The sequence below is a fragment of the Pleurodeles waltl genome, chromosome 4_2, assembly GCF_031143425.1.
Source record: "Pleurodeles waltl isolate 20211129_DDA chromosome 4_2, aPleWal1.hap1.20221129, whole genome shotgun sequence".
NCBI classification, from domain to species: domain Eukaryota; kingdom Metazoa; phylum Chordata; class Amphibia; order Caudata; family Salamandridae; genus Pleurodeles; species Pleurodeles waltl.
In genome coordinates, this window is record NC_090443.1 from 606,840,562 (window position 1) to 606,859,097 (window position 18,536).

At 46.3% G+C, this 18,536-nt stretch overlaps 1 protein-coding gene across 7 annotated transcripts in view; it reads left to right on the plus strand.

The window, feature by feature from the left end:
* Nucleotides 1-18,536, plus strand: part of LOC138293127 (putative ferric-chelate reductase 1) — a 264,364-nt gene that overhangs the window by 55,899 nt on the left and 189,929 nt on the right. For 6 of the 7 annotated variants that reach the window (XM_069232154.1, XM_069232158.1, XM_069232152.1 and 3 more), the window contains 2 exons: nucleotides 4,716-4,914; nucleotides 16,452-16,585. In XM_069232154.1, coding sequence (XP_069088255.1) covers nucleotides 4,716-4,914; nucleotides 16,452-16,585 — 333 coding nt within the window. The remainder of the gene's footprint in view (nucleotides 1-4,715; nucleotides 4,915-16,451; nucleotides 16,586-18,536) is intronic. The other variant, XM_069232153.1, reaches the window with a different exon arrangement.

Below are 18,536 nucleotides of genomic sequence, written 5' to 3' on the forward strand. Positions count from 1 at the left end.
AAATGTTGCTTTACTTAGAACATACTAGCAAACACAGACATAGAGCAGTGGCTGCTTCTTCATGTTTTAGAGCTACACTGTCAGCATGTCATCCACAAAATTGTATTTTTTGTGTTAATGTATGTACCGTAAGCCGTGCAGTTGCAGCACAACTGGTACATCAAGCACTTTTAGGCCTGTGTGTATCTGCTAAAGATGCTCATATGGTTCTTGTCCTTCTGCATTAGTGGAGGTGACTCCTATAGACATGCTTTTCAGATCATCTCAATGTAAAACCAAGAATAGGAGTGTTGGATGCAACCTTTCACAGCAGGGCATTAATGCTAGATACTTTAATGCACAGCGATCCTTGTTCACATAATTGCTACCTGAGTTTTCAGGAAGCAAAACTCTGTCTCGTTCTCTGTGAGAGAATTACATCATGGTGCTGCCTCTTGCCCTGGAGTGAGAACCCGCTTCTTAGTTCTGCTGATAACTGGTTGGCCAGCCACTAATTATCAATGTACAGAGAACAGGCAGTAGAAGTCCCATCAGGTGAGTGATGCTCCCAAAAACGGGAGTGAAATTACACCCAGAGTGACCACAAACTTTACAATATGGAAAAATGGTATATTATGCAACTTCCTTCGGCCCAAGTGGGTTATAGCCACCATTGCATGTCTGGGATGCCTTCCATTGAGCTGTATGCTTAGGAGAAGGAAGGGTTGCCTACAGATGTAATGGATGAAAAAACAGTGAATGAACACTTAGTGAAAGGGATGTCCACCGTTATTGGGGTCCCCACCAGAAGCTCAGGTGCCCAATCTTATCCTGCATTATACCAGCGGTTGACACCAAATGACAGAAATGCCAGCCTTTTGTCAATCATACACATTGGATGGCAATGGTGACCATCAAATGTAAGTTTTGAGCAGCATATGTTAAGACTGACCATCTTAGATTAGGCATGCCAACATTCTGATTGGGGCTCATTCGATTCGTTGTATGGCTACTATGTTTATGTAATGCCCACAATGTACCAAGTATGCCTAAAATATGTAACGGATAGCCACTATGTGCAAGACATGGACACAATACGGCAGGGATAGTTACCAAATGTCTGAAAAGCTCACCATCTCTGTAAAACTCCCTATCTGCTAGTGATACTACCATATCCCACATGTGTCCCCCTGGTCCCAGATATGACTATCACATACCAAGTTTGATGGCAATGTTATGTTTGGGATGACCACCATTTGTCGGAGATGGCTATCAATTATCAGGGATGACCACCATATGTCAGGGAGCGTCTATAAGGGATGCGCATCATCTGCCCCAAGTACTGACCAAATGTCAAGGGTACCAGCATCTGCCAGAGATACCATTTTGTGCCAGGGAAGGTCAGAGGACAGATGACCAACTCTATATTAGTGTTGCTTGTGGAAGGGGTAACAAACATACATACGAGGTGGCCACTGCTGGCCAATGAGGTTTACTGTAAGCCATGAATGACCACCAAAGGTCAGATGGTCAAAGACACCAGAAAGACAACCAGGTTTCATGTGTGGCCATCCAGTACTGGTGATGTCTACATCATGCCACTGATCTCTACTAGGTGTCAGGCATAACCATATATGCCAGGAAGGCCCACAAAAAGCAAAAGTAAGGGCAGTCTGCCATCTACAGAAGTCCCTACTATACACCACATGCATTCAGCAGATTAAACAGATGTCCACTGTATGCACAGATCACAGATAATAGGGTTGGACTCGAGATACCAGCAGTTGACTCCCTATGTCAATGATTATAAACCTCTGCCAAGGAGAGTCACCATAGCTCAGGAATGCTTACCATTTGCCAGGAAAGGCAACTATGTTATGCTATATGTCAGATTATCCTTCAGTACTCACAATATGCCAAGGGAACCAACAATTTTCCAGGGGGGGGACTCAAAATATCCCTGGATGCCCACAGATGCCAGCAGTGCCCCCTAGATGAATTTATTCATGTTCATATATTTACACACATAAAAAACTGCAAAATGCAAATATGTTGTTATGCACTCATATACATACGTATACATGAATACACTCACACATACACAGTCACCCTTCTTATCTCCCCCTTATGAGCAGGGATGCTTAATTCCAGCAGTTGTGGATGGTGGTTCAGTACTTGTGCACTTCTGGACTGATGGATGCCCAGTTGTGCTTGCTCACCATCTGAAAGGTCGTGTAGCTCCTGGCAGATCCAGGTAAGATTGCTAGCTATTGTCATGACTTTTGCGGCAGGCAGCAGACCAAGAGGCTAGCCAGAGAATGAACCGAAGTCAGGAAGGGGCCCACTGAACATGAACAATAAGGCAGACCCACAAGTATTCCTGATGTGCAGCAACCCCTTTCTTCGGTGGTGTTTAGTTACTTAGATAGAGCCGTTCTGCATACGATTGGAATTTGAAATAGGCAAACATGGCCCCCTTCTGATGCAGCAGATGACAGTGTTTAGTGATCACAGGTCATTGCCCAAGCCCTAGCAAAATGAATGGACAAGAGGGTAGACCTTGCTCATGACCCTTGGTCTCGAAATACAGTGTAATTGCCAGGCCAGCCCAAGGGCAGGCCAACACCTGCTTTTGCATTGTTTCCTCAGATGTATGAAATTATAATATGACACTCTATTCGGACATGACTGAGTCAGAATAATCAAACAGCTGTGGGGCCACATAAGACTTACTTATACCATTGCACTGTTGAAGAGCGCCTTCATATTGCATCTGCAGGAGGAGGCTTCCACCCCCACACCATCAGTGAGGGACTGTGTTTTGGTTCGGTTATATCTGTTGTACTAGAAGATTCCAATGTTGGGAGCTCCATTGAAGACAGTGGAGTGCTCTGGCATTCTAATTGCTGGTAGAACCCCAGATCTCCAACAGTCCAAAGTTTTTCACACAGCAACACCTGTGAACAAAAGCCTCACAGAGCCCGAGGGATTTCATTTCTTTCAGAGTCCGTAAGGCCTTTGTTTAATCTATTAGAACATTCTGCCCTTTAGTGGCGGATTGTTCTAACAGCCTTCCAGCCCTCCTGAGCTGGGCTACACCGGCCATTAAAGTCATGTTTCCTTGCTTAAGGCCCTTGTCTTTGTCTCTGGCCTTTAACGCTGGACCGGGCCTTTAATGGCCCGTATAGCCTGCTACGGCGGGCTATAAGGCTATATTATATAATAAAGATCCCACAGCCATGAGAAGTGTACTATGTTGAGTGTAACGGACACAGTTATGCTTAATTCCAATTTTACAAGCAGTAGAAATAAGGATGCTAACTGGTCTTTAGATGCAGACGTTTTGTCAGAACTATACTGTTGCATTGTTTGTTGACTAATATGTTGTATACTCCACCAATGGTTTGCTTACTTAATGTGCTTGCAGTGACTGGTGTAGGGCGTATACGCTATCATTTTTTCCCCCAAGACACTGCCCAGAGATGAAATATATAATTGTAATGAAGTTAATATATTACCATTATATATTTTACCCCCTGTCCTGAACCAAGTGTCAGGACGACAAGGGCTAGCTGAGTGCCAGAAGCAGGGAGGAGTGGTGTGCTGCCTGTGTACTTGTTTAAAGTGCGCATGTCTCTTTTGCTGGCTGTCTTGTAAAAGCCAGCCAGACATGCAACCTTTAAATGTCTCAACCCAGGTGTCCTAAGCAGCTGGGTTGAGAACAAGTACAGGCCTCCAGTAACCTCGGGTGCGCCAAGAGAGGCCTCTCCCGCCAATCCTAGCGCTTCTCTCATGCTTATTAAATGCATAACAGCAGCATCAGGATTTCTACAGGGAGTTGGAGTCTGGAGAAAAGATGGAAAGCAGAGCGAGCAGTACGTCACCTTGCAAGCAAGGTGAGTTATTTTAGTTATCCCCTCCTTGCGCCCCCCCCTCATTTGTGTGGTAGTCAGTAGTTGTCGGCCACCCCTGATTTTATATCCTGATGTGCTTGGATGTGCAAAGGTACTGCGCCATCCACAATGAACACAATCACATTGGGTAGCAGTACAGCATGCTGGTGAGCAGGAGAAAGCCAGGTGCAGTCATGTCCTTGGCACAAAAATGGGTCGTGGCGGGTCCCTAAGATTTATAACCCATATCACATGTGGCGGAGCAACAGTAGTGGGTATCGCAAAGCCGGGTATGATGTTGAATGTTGCTGGTGAAAGAGGGTACACTTCAAGGCACTGATTACGAGTTGTGAGGGACAGGGTAGGGTATTTAGCACACCTGGTACTCCATAGTAGGGTACTTACCAGCTGTGGTTAAATACCTCCTATTCCGATTTTTCAACTTGGATATGAAAGACTACACACAAAGTCAGTATTTAACTACCTAAATTCAAGATTTTACCTTTTTTTCCTGGCCTTTTCTCACAATAAATTTGGCAAGTTTAACCTGACAAAAAGCGCCAGTAGAAGGCAACAAGAGTGTGACAGCAATTACACAAATCGTGATTATGATGTCTGCCCAAAACTTCTCTTTTGCACAGGGACCAACGTTCTAGCCCTGAACTGGAATTTAGTGAGAATACGCCATTCAGTTTCAAATGTATGTGTTGTCCTCTTTATTAGAGATAGCGGCTTGAAATCATTGTCCTGGATGCCTCTACAATGTCAATTCTTCATTTTTTTGTTGATTACAGATTAGCAAATATGTGTTTGTATTATGTAATTCATTTTTCTATTTTCCAGATTAAAATGTTTTCGGGATTTATAGTTTTTGTTTGTTGTACCCTCCATGAATTGGCACTCGCCTATCCAAATGGACAGATCACCGAGTCATGCTCTACAATGCTTCCAGTCCATGGTGGTGCTAGTGCTAACAAAGGCGTTGCGCCCTTCACCGTCTCTGCTTCCAAAAATTCCTACACTCCAGGAGATCGTATCACAGGTACTGTAAGTCATGGCATAAAAGTAGATCTTGTAATTTTTATGGCAATTTTTTAAAGACACTTCTCGCTTTATATATTAGCCGTGCCGTGTAGCATGTTTATGCATGCACCCTTAACTATATAATACTCAAAAACTAGAGTTAATTACAAACAAGGATCAGACTCGGGACAGGTCTAATTGAAACGTTTTTGTTATTTGTCTCTGCTGTACTGTCTGTAATTTTATATATGATATTGAGTCTGTAAATTTTTTCATGGGCTTAAGTAGTATTTTGTGTTTGTGGAGCATAGAAGCTTGTGCTTTCCCACCTGTACCTATTCTTCACAAATACAATAAACAAGCACTTTGCTGTTTGTTTTGGTTTTTGGTAGGCTCACAACAAAGACAGCATATTTTTATCCTGACTCCCACCAATGGAACGTGCTTACCCTTTTTCTGTGCCAAATTTCCACACTGTTTCAAAAGGCACTCAAAACTCGCTGTTTTGAACGATGAATAGCCTGCCTGTTTTTCCTCCTCTACTAGCTCGCAATGTTGTGGGGGCCTTGGTCAAAGAGGACATCTTTTGGTAAAGTGTCCATCTGAAACTCTTCCCTTGGGCAGCAGCTATCAGAGAGATGTGCCTCGCCTCCCCTGTCGCTAAAGATTGTGCATGACGCTCTTTCACTCTTCACCCAACAATCAGCTTCTGCTAGACATAAGGTTGGTGGACAGCTGCCAGACATTACATGAGATGTGTACAACTCCAAGAGTGAGAGAATCTCCTGTGCCAGATATATCACTTTGAAAAATGTATTTCTCTTTATGGTATTGTTTGTCATAAAGATTGCCGTCAATACTTTGACAAATGTATACTCGGGAATACATTGAAAGAACATGGCCTACCAGAAAAACTGCTTGATGTCTTGGTGGAACTGCACAGTGATCGCAAAGCCAGGATGAGTTATTACTGAAAAAGGGAATGCACTCCTGAGTTTGGGATACATTCTGGTGTCAGACAAGGTTATATCCGTGCACCTTTATTATTTACTTTGTTTTTTAACGATGTGGTGAACATTTTATCTGCCTAAATCTGGACACTCTCTCACTTGCTGGGATTACGTTCCTATTGTATTATTTGCGAGTATACTAAATTACTAGCATGCAAAGAAATTGTAATGCACCCTGAACTAAACATTTTGTAATCTCAAAAGGTTTACTGTTAATACCAGCAACACAAATTTGATGATGCTTAAACACAGCGTAAAACTTAAATCAACCTTCAAAATCTATGGCATTGGAATAGAGAGAGTCCACAATTATGACTATCTGGTAGCATTACTAGACATTAAGGGCCAGATGTGCAAAGCATTTTTGTGTTCACAAGCAGCCTGTTTTGTAGAATCATGTTGTTTGCAAATGTAAAAAGGCATTTTCAAATGTACAAAGACCAATTTGGGATTGCGAATCAGAATTTGGAAGGTGCATATTTAAGGTGTTCCTTCCTAATACCAATTCACAATCATATGTACAAATTTTCTGCAACCAAAATGTGGCCGCAAAACATTTGCATTTTACCTTCAACTGGAAGTTGGTGGTAAGCCATTTGCAAAAGGAAAGGGGTTCCTGTGGCACACCTTCCCATTTGAGAATGAAAACAAATATATTTTTTTAATCCTATGGACCACTGCCTACTCTTAAACAATGAAAGAGAAAACTTTTAATTTTTTTTCCAGACGCATCACGTTTTCCTTTAACGAAAACGGGCTGCATTAAAACAATAAAATAAAAAAAAATGCTTTATTTCACAATCACAGACATGGTGGTCTGATGACCCCAGTAGGCCACCATCCCTGTTATTTTTGTGATTTCCAGTTGGCCGCAATCCCTGGCCCACGCCTTAATATTCATGAGCTGGATGGATATGCAAACCACTGGCAATTACTGTACAGAAAGTGTATAACACACTTTTGTTCATTAGTGTTTGTGATTAACAAATAGCAAATCACAAAAAATCACAATTTGGTAATTGCAAAGTCTAAGCTTTGCACATCTAGCCCTAAGTTAGCATGGACTGAGCAAATAGTGAAAATCAATTCTATTGTATGCCAATACGGTGGTGCGATACTGTGCTTTTCGAACAAATGGACAGAATATTTGAGCCAGCCATAACACCCTATAAAATGAAAGCCTTATCAGTTAGATCTTATGGTGCAGAGATCTGGGCCACAAAAAGTCCTCAAGCAAGCACAATACTGAGAATAACTTCCTATGACCTCTTCTACATCTTGGACCTGGGATACCAATGATTGCACTGAGAGCCAACCTAAGCATTAAAAAAATTGTAATATAAGGACATTTCTCCTGACGTTCAGAGCAGGAACACTGTCAGTCATTTCATAAACTAAAAACTGACATAAACACTCTGATTTATGCTGCTGCTTAGTTAGAGGACCTGAAACAGTCACGCATTGTATGCTTCTATGTAAAAAGTCACTACATTTGAGGAAATATTACCTATGCTCATAAATCACAATATCAGAAGCTGCAGAGAGGCATTCTCATTCTGGGACCGAACAGACTTAAGACATTTTTTTCGCCTGTCGCTTCTTACATATTTGCAGCTGCAAAGCTACGAGACCAACTAGCTGCTGAAAATAGGAGTTGAAATACTACTGACTAGAGTAATGATGCGCTAGTTATACTTAGAAAAAAATCTTTCAGTTGCAGTGATCGAACATCAGCTGAATTTGTATTACTTTTTTAATTCATGTCCTGTTTGTATTGTACGTCTTTTGTTAACCTGAAACAATAAAGAATAAGCAACACTGATAGAACTGTTTGCACTTTTTCTGCTTTTGCCTAGTGAAACTACTCATTATTCTAACTCAGGGTTTTCCAACCTGTGGTACGGGGACCCGTGGGGCTCCGCGGAGCCTCCTCAGGGGGGTCCGTGACGGCTTAGAAAATTTAATAACAGATTAGGTCACTAGCTTTCAGTAATGATTCACTGGGTGGGTCCCTGGATTCCAATGATGATTCAGTGGGGGTCCCCAAGTTCCAGTACTGATAAAGTGGGGTCCACAAAAGTCAAAAGGTTGGGAACCACTTTTGTAACCTCCACTGTCCCCAGCACCATTGTCTCCATCCCCTCAGTCTAGCCCTGTAGCTCATCTTCACTTTCTATCGTCTTGCATGAAATGGGTTGGGTGTTGTGCAGTGCCCTTTTTGAGTACCTTGAGACCTGGCAGGTTCCCTTTATCCAGTACTAATTGTTTTAGCGTCTCTGTGCTTATTAAATTGTTCTTGAAAAATTTACTCCAGAGTTGTTTGCTATTCTTTTCTTGACTTCACAGTTGAACGTGGCTTGAACTGAATGCCCTTTTCTCTGGAGAATTGTGACTGCTTGTACCTTTGGTATCGATGGTTTAGCAGAAATGATCTTGTCTTGAAATATAACCGGAGTTTGTTTATTTAGGTGGCATGAGTAGCCCACTTTCAAAAGAATTACTTACTCTATGCAATTTCACAATCTATGGCAATAGGTCTATGTGCACTTATGATTTATGTGCACATGTCTAGCATACAGTGGAACCAAATGTTTATTTACTCTTTCAAAACCTTCTCTCATTGCTGTTATACAATGGGGAACAAAATGAATTATTGTCTTTTTACAAAATTCGTTTAGTAGTAACTAAAGATGTTTTGTTTACAAATGTATGTCTCCAGCTGAGAACCTTGCTTTTGCCTCTGATGTTGGCACATAAACAAATTGTTGTAGCCATTGTCTTAACATGGAAAGCCAAGAGGCAATGCTTTATGCAACAAAGCTCGTGGAACTGTTGTGCTGTTTGCGCTCAAGCTGTACATGCTGCCTCTTTTAGGTCCTCCCAAACTATACAGGCAAGCCCGAGCACTGCAAACATAAAAAAGCTTACTTGAATTATGATCAAATATAGTATGCAAATTTTGTATATTTCTCAGATGATCTGTTTAAAGAAAGTATTTTTTCTTGTTTAGACTTTTTGCATACAAAAGAATATTTCTGTTAAAATAATACATGACGAATATTATACCGTTTTTATAGTGTTACATCATACTTTATTTTTTTGATAAAGAACTTTTATTGATTTTACAAATGACAATAAAATGAAAATACATGGCACCCATTGGTACCTTGAGATGGTCACAACCTTAGCCCTGATGGGCTCCATAGTCAATGGATACATGAAGTTAATAATATGCAGCGTAAACACAACTCAATAAAAAGGAAGAAGGCGGTAGGGAGTAGAGGGGCGAACCCTCTTGAGACTGCAACTGGAGGCGACACCACCCACCGAGCCTGGACGTCCCAGACAAGCTAAGTGCTCCACGTAGCCTCCAATCTCCCCCACACTTCATTGTATTTATTCAGGCACCCCCTAGCTTCGTATACAATTTTTACACGCTGTGCACACCAGTCTACACCACGTCTCCACTTAGCCAATGCCGGTGCCACTCCGGCTTTCCAATCCACCATAATGTCTCTCTTGGCCACCAGGCAGGCCATTCCCAGGAAGACACGGTTCGCTCTACCCAGCCCCACCTCCCCTATGGCCCCCAGCAAGAGTGGCAAAGGAGCTGCCTCCATCTCCGTATGCAGGCTTTCGAGACCTCCCACATGACTGCTCTCCAATAAGTCATTACGTCTGGGCAAGCCCAGACCATGTGGAAAAAATCAGCGTCCGGGCATGAACATCGGGGGCAGTCAGCCGTGGGCCAGAGGCCTGCCTTAAAGAGCCTTTTGGGGGAAAGATATGCTGTATGCAAGTAGAGGGTCTGTAGCAGTCAAAATCGGGTTGCCATGGTTAGAGCCCGGGGGGTTATTAACGCCTCCCTCCAGTTCTCCTCTTCCATAGGACCCACCCATTCCTCCCACTTCCGTCGAAGCCCCTCGAGTGGAGGGGTAGTATTAGCGATCAGAGATCGATAATTTGAGAGACTCCCCCTCTGCCTAGGTTCCCCATCAGTACCTTCGCCTCCACGGGACTGTATTCTGGGATATTTTCTCCTGTTCAGATATGTACTAGCTGTAGATATTTATGAAATTGGGTCCTATTTAGCGAATAAGAGTCCCTGGAGCTCTTCGAAGGACAGCATGTGTGACTCCCCCAAATGTCGCCAAGTGTGGAGATCCCAATGCTATCCCATCTCTGGAATCCCTCTAGCTCTGAGACCTTGCCAGCTGTCTCCCCTGCCATAGTGGGGTCTGCAGGGTGAGGCGGCTCCACCAACCCGACACTTTCTGAGCCACGTGCCAACCCACCAGGACCACCTTAGTCACATCCGGGGCGTCTCAGGGAACCGGGCCACCATATAGTGCGTTGAAGACCACCGGGTAGCCCATTGTTTGGAGCTCCAGTCTGTATACAGGGTCTGTCCAGCCTCCTCCCAGCCAGTCATTATTCACAAGCAGGTGCATTGCGAGGTGATAGAAGTAGATATTGGACTTTCCCAACCCTCCGTCGTAAGCATCTTTTTGGCAAGTAGTAAGGGCCAGTCTGGGAACTATTTCCGGGGGATTGGGTATGGGAAGTTCTGCAGTAGGTAGAGAAGCCTGGGAAGAATCATCATTTTGTAAAGCGCTATTCTACCAAGCAGATTGAGGGGTAGATTCCGCCATCGTTGGAGGTCGTCTTTGGTTTTCCTAGTAAGTGGAGCAACATTTAGTTCCCATGCCAGTTCAGGTAGCAGGGCTATGTGCACACCTAGGTACTTAAAGCTGTTGCGTCGAATTGGGATGTTTTGTTGCCAATCAATACATTCTCTGTAGGGATGCAGGGGAACCAATAAGGATTTGCCAGGGTTCAGGGTCAGGCCTGAGGCCTGTGAGAAAAGATTTTGGATTTGCAAAATTCGCGGAACTCTTATGACCGGATTAGAGAAATATATAAGGACGTCGTCCGCGTATAGTGCCACACGGTCCTCTGGGCCCGTAGGCCATGACCAGCCCACAATCAGGGGGTCTTCTCCCAGTAATTTCGCCAAAGGTTCTATCGCGAGTGCGAAAAGCAACGGGGACAGTGGGCATCCCTGACGAGTGCTCCGACGGATGTGGAACGGGTCAGAGACCACACCGTTCACTTGGATTCGAGTGGTCGGGTTGGAATAGAGTAGTCTCAGGAGGCCACAGAATCTAGGCCCGATTCCATTACTTAACAGGACATGTTCCAAGTAGGACCAGTCCACGATATCGAAGGCTTTCTCAAAGATGAGCAAGAGAAGAGCCAGAGGCGACCGGGTCAGAACCCCGCGGTGTGCCAGGGCAACGTGCAACCGTCTAATGCAATGTCTGGTGCTGCGCAAGGGCATAAATCAGCATTGGTCAGGGTGTACCAGCGAGGGGAGCGCCTCCTTTAACCTAGTGGCAAGAATAGTCGATGGCACCTTAATCTCAGTGTTTAGGAGAGATATGGGTCGGTACGCCGAGCAGTTGCGCGACGGAGGTTGGGTCTTGGGGATCACCAAGATTGTCGCTTGGTCGATCCCAGAAGGGAAACAGCCTTTTGTCTCTGGTTCTTCATACATATTAAGCAGGTGGGGGCCCAGGATATCACCACATCTGCCATACAGCTCTGCCGGTAAGCCGTCTGGGCCAGGCGTCTTACCCGATGACAGGTTTACTATCGCCTCTGTGATCTCTTCCAGCGCTAAATGTCTAATCTCCTCTTTGACCATTGTGAGTTGTCTCAGATTGGAGGCTGATGCGGCGACCGCACCCTGGCACTCAAGGCGCAACGCCCTGGCCTCCAGCACCGACACTCGTGAGTTGCGAACCCATTCCCGTATGCGAAGAAGATGTTTGGCATACCCCCTGAGAGTAGCCTTACATGAGAGGGTTATGGCCTCGTCCAGGCCTTCTCTGGTCGCCGGCGAGACCCTGGGAAGGACAATGTCGTTTAGGAGAGGAGACTCCCTTTCAGCTAGTGGCCGAGGACGCGCTGCATATAACCGTGTATAGTAGGAGGCAAAGCTCTGTGCGATATCGCTGGGTGTCCTAGCAAGTGTTCCTGACTCATCAGTGGTCTCGGAGATAACTCTGTCAGCTAGTGGTCGCGTGGCCAGCCAATGTAGGAGTTTTCCGTTCTTGTCTCCCCAGCTGTACACTCGGGCTGTCGACGCTCTCCAAGCATGTTTCGCGGATTCCAGCGCTAAATGTCTAATCTCCTCTCTGACCATGGTGAGTTGTCTCAGATTGGAGGCTGATGCGGCGACCGCGCCCTGGCCTCCAGCTCCGACACTCGTGAGTTGCGAGCCCGTTCCCGTATGCTAAGAAGATGTTTGGCATACCCCCTGAGAGTAGTCTTACATGCAGCGATCCTAAGTTTTGTTCAAAGTATTGGGTTAGATGGTCTCTGACCTCAAGGGTGTAGTCGCCATCCTATAGGTACCACGCGTTTAGACACCACATCGGACGCCAAGGAGGGTCTGCACCACCTAGCCAGATCCGCAATGGCGAGTGGTTTGAAACCCCACAGGGTAGTATCTCCGCTCCGGTGACGTTAGCGATATCTAGTGCAGGCATAAACACGAGGTCAATTCTAGTCTGCGACTGGTGGACGGCTGATGTGTGTGTATATTGTCACATCCTGGGGTGCCAGGTTCTCCAAACCTCGCATAGGCCAAGACTCTCGGCCCAGCTACTCAAGCTTGACGCCCGACCGGACCGGCTGATGGATATACTCCCTGAGACATCCAGCCTGGGATCCAGGACAGTGTTAAAATCTCCTCCTATCAGCGTAGATCCCTGGGGAAGGCCTGCCAGCACCTGGCGGAGTGTAAGTAAGAAATTGTCGAACCCGGAGGGGGAGCATAGGCACACATGAGGTTAAACAGCAACCCGTGAAGAGATCCGGTCACCACCACGAATCTTCCCTGCGGGTCAGACCGCGTGGCGGTAACTACCATGGGTAGCGAGCGGTGGATTAGAATAGCCATCCCCCTGGAGCCCCTTGAGAATCCCGAGTGGTAAACCTTGTCATATCCTCCTCGCGCCAGCATAGGGCACTTGGTGCCAAGTAGGTGGGTCTCCTGTAGCAAGACCACTGAGGGGGCGTATCTGCGAAGGGTGCTGAACACTGCAGACCTATTTATTTTATCTAGAAAGCCAATAACATTCCATGAAAGGACCTGCGTCAGTGAGGGCCACGCGTGCAGTGTGTCGGTGTACTGAGGTGTCGGGTACCCATTGTCTCAAACAAGAAAGGCAATTACAAAAGCAACAAAGGAAACTTATTGAAACAGCATTACTTATCCCCATTGTAAACTTCTCACCCCCCAAACACCCCCACCCCATACTTCTACCCAGGAAGCATCTGTCGCCCAACTGCCCAACCAAAACAACACAGTGGAGTGGTGGACCCCTCCCTACAAGCGGATTATATGCAATCAATTGACAGAAACTAAAGCTCTATGTGATGAGTGATAAACAAAACATTGGACAGTCTGTATGGCTCTGTTCCAGCCCGCACACGCCACCGCCGGGCGGCGTAAGTCGTCCCCAGCATATCACGGGTCAGCCCGTGAGCCTGTTGTTAGGCAAGTGCAGGGGACTGGCTTAGGCGGTCTCCATCCGACGTCTGCACCGGATCTCGGGCCTCTGGAGCGCCAGTGTTGTCACCTCCCACCTGAGAGACGGATATTGGTCCCATGTCCTTGTCTATAGGGTTGCTGGGGGCCCCCCGCCTCCCACATCGAGACCTGGTGCGCCTTCGGCCACTTCGCGTGCCCGCTCAGGAGGCGGGACCATGTCCCGGGGAGCCCCCCGCTGGGCCAGGATGGCCCCTCCGGGTCCCAATGCCCTCCTCTGTCAGCCAGTCCCATGCCTCCTCAGGTGACTAAAAAATGTATGCTTTACCGGCCATGATGACTTTTAGGCGTGCAGGAAAGAGGAGCATGTATGAGAGTTGCATCGCCATAAGTTTTTGCTTGACTTGTTCGTATGACAGACGTCGAGTTTGGACTCCACGATTGTAGTCAGGGAATATTAAAATCCTGGACAATGTGCAGGAGAATAGGCGGCTGCAGGAGGGACATTGATTCTTCTGTTGGGAAGCCGATGGCTGCCTATTCACTCTGTCCTTTCCCATGACTCCTCAAGGGGTCAGGCTGGGCGTCTATTGTGTCACGTAGCTTGCACAGTTGAGTCTTGGTTATGCCGTGGCTCCTTACACTCACCGACTCCCAAGGGGCCCCCCTCGGAGGGAACCTGTGTCAACCAGACGACCACGGGGGAGGCCGCTAACCAATGGGGCCGCGCAGTGGGCTAACAGCTGCAGGGCTTGCCCTCCAACCAGTCAAGACGGCGCCTCCAGGCAAAGCGTCGAGGTCCCAGCCAGTTCCCCGAGGACCAGGGGGCGGACGATCCAGCCCCGCCCGGTCCGCGGCAGCCCCTCAGGTCGGTTTGGCCTGGCACCCCTCACCTACAGACACTGCAGCGAATGTTTGCTCCTCCAAGGGGATCTCTGGAAGCAGGGCCTGCGCACCCGTTGTTACCTGTGGCTTGAATTCACCGGCTGCCGGTTGGCCTCTACACCTCACCCACTCCGCTCAGGTATGTCAGTGTTCTTCTCGGCCCCCAGAGGACCCGGACGCTCTCCCAACTGGGGGTAGGAGGGGGCAGGCAAGACGTCTCTCCTCTCACCACCGCCCAGCCGAACAACCATGTCACTGCCCGGCAGCAGGGAGGGACTCCAGGGCTTCCCACGGCCCACTAGGTATTATCTTGTGGCGCCTGGGGGGGCCCGGTCCTCATCTCATGGGCCGTTCGCGCCCGTGGACATCAAGACAGCCAGCCATCACCCAGCGTCGCGACAGGCAGGCCAGCTTGCTCCTCTCCACTTCTTCTGTCTCCCAGGGTGTGCTGCACCTCAGTTCATGCGGCCTGGGGCCTATCCGCGCCCTGGGGGGCCACCGCCTTCTCACCCCCGGGTCCAAGTCTCAGCCCGTCCCCCGAGTCTAGGGGGAGGCCCGTAGCCTCTGGATATCTTCTCCCCAGCGCCGTCTGGCGGCGGGGGAGGGGCCCCAAGGCCTCCTGCGGCCCAACGATGTCTTGCGGGGCCCCGCCGTCCTCCTGTGCGCCCTCCGCGCCCGTGCTTCAGGCCTCCGCCCGGGTCTACTTCAGGCGGGGCCCAATCACTCTTTTCACCTCCTTCTCCTCTGCCCCGGGGCGCCGCGCCCCCGTCCACGCGCTTCAGGGAGACTCCTCGTCCCAGGGGACTGTAGCCTCTACCCGTCCGGGACTCGGCTCCGGCCGGTCCGGAAGTCCAATGGGCCGGTCCGCGGCCGCCAGGGCTCCCTCTGCCGGCCGCCTCCTCCACCAGCGCGCCTGGTCCGTGCAGAGACCCACACGCCGGGCCACGTGGTTAGTCTCCAGGCCTCCTCACTGTCTCTTCCTTGTTGATGCGCCCAGCCCGGGAATCCTCACCGCGGCTCGCGGCATGATGGGCGGTTTCGGCCCCGACCGCCATCTTAGCCGCGAAGTCGGCTCGATCTTCTGTAGGCGTGCTGGTACTGCAACGTGGCGTCTTTACAGCTCTCCGGGATCACCGCCAGTCAGGGAGCTCACAGGGGAAGCTGAGAAAGCGAAGCAGAGCCAAGGATGGCGGCTTCCTCAGGCAGATGACGGAGGGGTCCGGAGCACTCTCAGAGTGTGACCGCCATCTTGATGCCCGAAGCCACGCCCTCCTACATCATACTTTAAATAAATATTTTGTAATAATACAACATGTATTGGTTTTAGAAGGGAAATCATTCTTTGCAGTGGCCTCTACCTTAACCAAATAATCTCTAACATGCTGAAAACAAATCTCTAACATGCTGAAAACTCCTATGGAGTGCCTTTGTAGCACTCCATAGGAGGTGGACTGATACACCCAAATGTCAAAGGAATGATAGAGAGTAATAAATACTTCTCTAGGCCGATCCAAATATGATCGGCAAGGTCTCCAAGTGATGGCTGAGAGGTGCAGACATGAGCATGCCTTTGACAGGAGGAGGCTTACCTAAAACACCCACTCATTGTGTATTATATATCAGTGGTTAACCTCACCATACCCATTGGGGGGTGGGGGTGGAGGGGACCCGAGAATGGTCATTTGGGATCTTGAAAGCTGTTAACAAAATATTAGTTACATAAAAGGTTTAATCTCTGCCTGCATAATGAAGTTGAAATGGTAATACACCGTTTCTCCTGCTTTTTGATAAAATACGACAAGTACGTGGCACGTATCAGAACTTCTGATTAACCTTAATGGGTCCTTATCCAAACATTTCACTTTGCAGAGTGATCAAATGGATAAATTGAGCGCTTTTGACATGTTGCGTGTAACTAAAGTGTAGTTTGCGAATATGACACCAAATAAGGTTCTCTTTTGGACAAACATTTGTAATTAGTTCTTTATTATATGGTATTGAAATTGATATACATTATAAAGTCATGTTTTGTAAACTAGCATGCTATTTTGAAACCGACAGTGATACTTATTTTTATACCATTCCTTGTCTCCCCTTCCCAAGTGACTCTGCAAGCAAATTCTGGTTCCACTTTTAAAGGATTCTTACTGCAGGCCCGTACCATTGTGGGGGATGCTACTGTTGGTACATTCAGTGTAGCAGATTTAACACAGGGACTCACCTGCAACACTGTGTCGGTATGTTCAAGTCTATTTTCCCTCTGTCCTTTACTCTTAAATGTGTTAATGATAAAACTATCCATGGACTCTGAGATTTTAATATTTATTTCCTGAAAGTGTAAATATGAACCATGCAAAATATTTCTTCATAAGATAATGTGATGATGGGGAGCATTAACAAACCGCACCAGGACAGTCGCTTAAGTCACATCAGGAGGGGTCGCAAATCCTTCGCGTCCCTAGATATACAAATTTGGATTTCCTTAAGTTTCTCAAAAGCTACTGAACGGATTACACCAAATGACAAAAAAGAGCTCTCTCTGGACTAAGAGCTACCTTTCTGCCAAATTTGGTGTTAATCCATTTAGCGCAAAAACTACTATCGCTGTTCAATTTTTCCTGTGGGAATTAACATTGGAAATGCTCTAAATTGAAGAACCTGTTTGGCACCTCGTACCAGCCTGTATAACTTTACCAAACTGTATGATATTGGAAAGGTTTTCATTTTTATTATTAATTACTGTGAACTATGTATGTAAATCTCTAATGGTTTGCTGACTATTTCTGACTTCGTAAAATCGGGTATTTTACATTCTGTATATGTTTATTCTAATCACCTGCTGCAGAGATTTAGATTCCAACATTTGTTTTCCTCGAGATCTGTTTTTCTCTGTGTATGCCCAGCACATCATTATTCAAGGCAAACTTTAAAGTATTGCACCTTCAACAGATATCGACAAACATGCCTGCAAGAAGCAGTTTGCCGTGTGGACCACGACACGTCATCAATGTGTACACATGTTGCTTTGCAATGCATGCAAGAAGCAATTTGCTGTGTGGAACGTGAGACACCAGCACAAGGCACTTGTTGCTTAACAACATGTGCGAGAAGCAGACATCAGCATCAGATGCATGTTGCTTACATTGCTAAGAAACCACTACGAAGGCCTCAACAAGCGAATACTCAATCCAATGCGTGTATTCTCAGCAAAATCACTCATTCAAGCCATGACAGCCACAAATTGTGCAATCTTTCCTAAAGCCTGAACAAATCAACCACGTGGGCAATACATTGTTTTTCCAGGAATATCTGCAAAAATTGTATAATAATATTATATGCTCAACCAATCCTGCTTCTCCATGTTCTCTTCTTCAGTTAATTGATGTGTGAGAAACAAGAAGTACGACTGACAACATAGAAAAAGGACTGATTTTAAGCAGCCAAGACAAAGTAAAGAGGAAACTAGACCGCAAACTTCAAGAAATCTTCATTATATGGTTTAATTTATGGTAGTTTATTATCTTAAGTAATTATTTTAATTTATTGTTTTAAATCTTTATTTTAGACTCTTATTTTACAATTCTTTGCAGTTGAAATGGCACACCAAAATATGTCTTCTCCACCACCATTCTTAATGACACCTGGCGACCCTATCATCCCTTAAAAGCAATGGAAAAAAGTATTTCTCACATATTTGCTAGCGATAGGAGGAGACAAGAATAGCCTGTTGAGACATCAAGCAATATTACTTCATCATTTGGTGGTCGAAGGGAGGAGAATTTATGAAGATTTTCCTGAACTTTCACTAGGAATGGGAGATGGGTAACCTAATAATATTTATGAGCTGTAAGATTTGCATTTTACTCCTAAAATAAATGGCGTGTTGGCACACCATATATTTGTTTTCACCAGAGCACAAAAAGATGATAAAGATATTTCCTCTTATGTAGCTGAGGGGTTTAGCTGTATCGTGTAAGTGTGAACAGTTGACTGACTTATTGATAAGGGACCAGATAGTACTTTGTACTAGTAGTAAACGAATAAAAGAAAAACTTTTGTGGAGAAATCATACACTTGAAGAGGCTATACAGAGAGTGAAATGTATGGAACATATTGTCACGTGGTTGAGGGAGATGGAAAGTACATCAAGTGGGAAGCAAGATAACAAGAATTTATAGGAAGAAAAAT